We start from the raw sequence: 3,035 nt of genomic DNA on the forward strand, positions 1-3,035 counted from the left end.
CTACTAATTAATTCATCATTACATCTCTTTCTGAAATATCTCGTAAAATTCCTTACCTATCATTAATGACGACTCTTTTGCAACTGGTATTACACTAGGATCACGTCCAAGAACCATTGCTTCAAGGAATGGCCATTGTGTGTCACTGCCTCGTCCACTTAACTTTGCATTATCTTTAATTATTTTGTATCTGAAAAGAAGGAGATTAAAACAGTTGTAAGCAAATTATAATAATTTAAATAGAAATCTGAAACAATTATAAAACATTTATCAGAACCAACTAACTGGGCATTGTAAGACACGTATTAAACAAAACAAAACAAAACAAAACAAAAAAATCCATAAGATAAAGGAAGTATGGAATACTTTATACAATATATATATATATAAGGTAACCAAAAATAGTCCAATAAAATCTGAACAAAATGTTCATTCAGGTAAAGATACATACCTGTTTTTTAGTCCGCGCATATTTTTGTCACAAATTTCCCCAGTGACAGGATGTCCAGCATAGTGCAGCATTGAAGCAATATCTTCCCATATTTTGTATTTCTTCTTTGTACTGCTGGAAAAACTATGTTTATGGTCACTGTATGCTTTTATCAACAACAACGTTGCTGTTGTTGACCATATAATGGCAGAACCTGCAATTAATATGGCAACATTTACATATATTATGATTTTATTCCAACTTTATTTCTTCATTAAATGCTAATCACTTTTGGTATGCACAGTCATATTATTATACATATATCCTGCATCCACCAAAATCATAACTGTTCGAAATTATAGTCCTACGCAGTTATTAAAAGATAACAGTAGCATTATCATCAACTTTTATCACTAACTACTGTGACGCTCCCGGAAGTTCTATCTCAACTACAGCCATATTTTAGGTTTACATGATGTAAATTTACACTTATTATATTCTTTGGTGGTCAGACACGTACTACAAGTCATTACGTGTCCCTGAGTTTCTTCCAAATCTAAGAAATATGCGTTACAAGTCGGGCAGAGGTACTTCTGAGGCTCCGAGTAGGCGGCCATCTTTGTTGTTTACAAACAGTCCGCGAGGCGAAGCGAACTACCCCCAAACCCCGCTCGCTTCGCCACGCAACGCTTCGCGAAACGTTTTGTCAAACGGACCGTTCACTTGATTTCGCCACGAAACGCACGGTGCGCACTGCCCAAGTGAACGCACGGGAATTTAACATATATAAACTCACATACACACACACACACACACACACACACACACATATATATATATATATATATATGTATGTGTGTGTATATATACATATACATATATATGTATGTGTATGTATATACATATATATATATATATATATATATATATATATATATATAGTATATATGTGTGTGTGTGTGTGTACATGCTATCTCTCTCTCTCTCTCTCTCTCTCTCTCTCTCTCTCTCTCTCTCTCTCTCTCTCCGTAGATATATATATGTATATGTATATATATAAATACATATATATAAATATATATATATATATTTATTTATTTTAACTTACGACAGACGGCTTAATAAAAATGAATTAATAATGTAATCCCCAAATTACATTTTTCTTAGTTGAATATGATCTGCACAGGCGCATAACAGACGATGGGTGGAACCATAACAATGACGTCACGCTTGGACAGAATTGGCAGCAAAACTTTAACAGCTCGCCAAAGTGTTTAGCCTTTTCGTTAACGTTAGCAGTTGGATTAGCGTTACAGAAGAGGCCCATAGTTGTTTAAAAAATGGACATGCCCTTTAAAAAATGGACATGTCCATTAAAACACGGGGATGTTCTTAAAAAATTGGACAAGCTCTAATGTGATAATCGGACATAGTATAATTATTGCTGACTGATTACACTGTGATATCACATATGCACGCATACTAACTTGTATAGTGTACATATATACATAAAGAGTAATTAAAAATAATGTATATGTCCTTTGAAATAAATGGACATGCCCTTTAAAAATGGACATGTCTATTAAAACATTGACAAGTTCTTTAAAAAATGGACATGACCTTTAAAAACGGAAATGTCCTTTAAAAAATGGAGATGCCCTTCAAAAAATGGACATGCCCTTCAAAAAATGGACATGTCCATTAAAAGATGGACATGTTCTTTAAAAGTGGACATGTTCTATAAAAAAAAGGGACCTGTCCTTTAATAAGATTGACAAGTCCTTTAAAAAAAGGATGTGCCCTTATGTGAAAATCAGACATGGTATAATTATTGCTGACTGATTGCACTGTAACGTTTTATTATTTTACTTAAATGAACTTCCGTAGATTATTAACATCACATATGCACACATACTGTCTTGTATATTGTATTTATACACAAATGGTAATTTTTTAAAAGCGACATGACCTTTAAAAATGGACATGTTCATTTAAACATGGGCATGACCTTTAAAAAAATGGACATGTTCATTAAAACATGGGCATGACCTTTAAAAAACGGACATGCCCTTTAAAAAATGTACCAGTCCTCTAAAAAAATGAATAAGTCCTTTTAAAAATGGAGATGTCCTAATCTGAAAGTCGGACATGGTATACTCACAGCTTACTGATTGCACTGTGACATTGTTTTATTATCTTTTTTAAGTGAACTTTCGTAGATTATGAGCATCACATTTGCACACTTGTACACTGTACATTTATACACAGAGTAATCTTCAAAAAATGGACACTCCTTGCATAAGAAGGGAACAGGAAATGATTATTGCTGATGGACTGCACTGTGAGGATGTTGTTTAAACAAAAACTGGACACGCCCTCGGGTGAAAATCGGACATGGAATGCGCCATTGTTTCATCAGTAAAGCAAAAAATTGACACTCCGTGGTGTGAGAATCGGACAAAGGATAATTCTTACCGATCGATTGCACTCTGACATTATTGTTTTATTTTACTCGAGTGACTGTCCAGAGACAGTTAACATCACATACACACGTGTTGCCTTTTATCATGCGTAGGTAAGAATCATTTATAAAAATGGACATTCT

The 3,035-nt window shown here is 33.9% G+C and overlaps 1 protein-coding gene across 1 annotated transcript in view; it reads right to left on the reverse strand.

Moving 5' to 3' along the window:
• Positions 1-1,047, reverse strand: part of LOC125034060 — a 1,653-nt gene extending 606 nt beyond the window's left edge. Inside the window, exons 1-3 of the mRNA XM_047625701.1 lie at positions 903-1,047; positions 452-644; positions 57-190 (exon numbers count right to left, since the gene is read on the reverse strand). Coding sequence (XP_047481657.1) covers positions 57-190; positions 452-644; positions 903-1,047 — 472 coding nt within the window. The remainder of the gene's footprint in view (positions 1-56; positions 191-451; positions 645-902) is intronic.
• Between the last annotated feature and the right edge of the window lie 1,988 nt (positions 1,048-3,035).

This window comes from Penaeus chinensis, chromosome 17 (assembly GCF_019202785.1).
Source record: "Penaeus chinensis breed Huanghai No. 1 chromosome 17, ASM1920278v2, whole genome shotgun sequence".
In the NCBI taxonomy this organism is placed as follows: domain Eukaryota; kingdom Metazoa; phylum Arthropoda; class Malacostraca; order Decapoda; family Penaeidae; genus Penaeus; species Penaeus chinensis.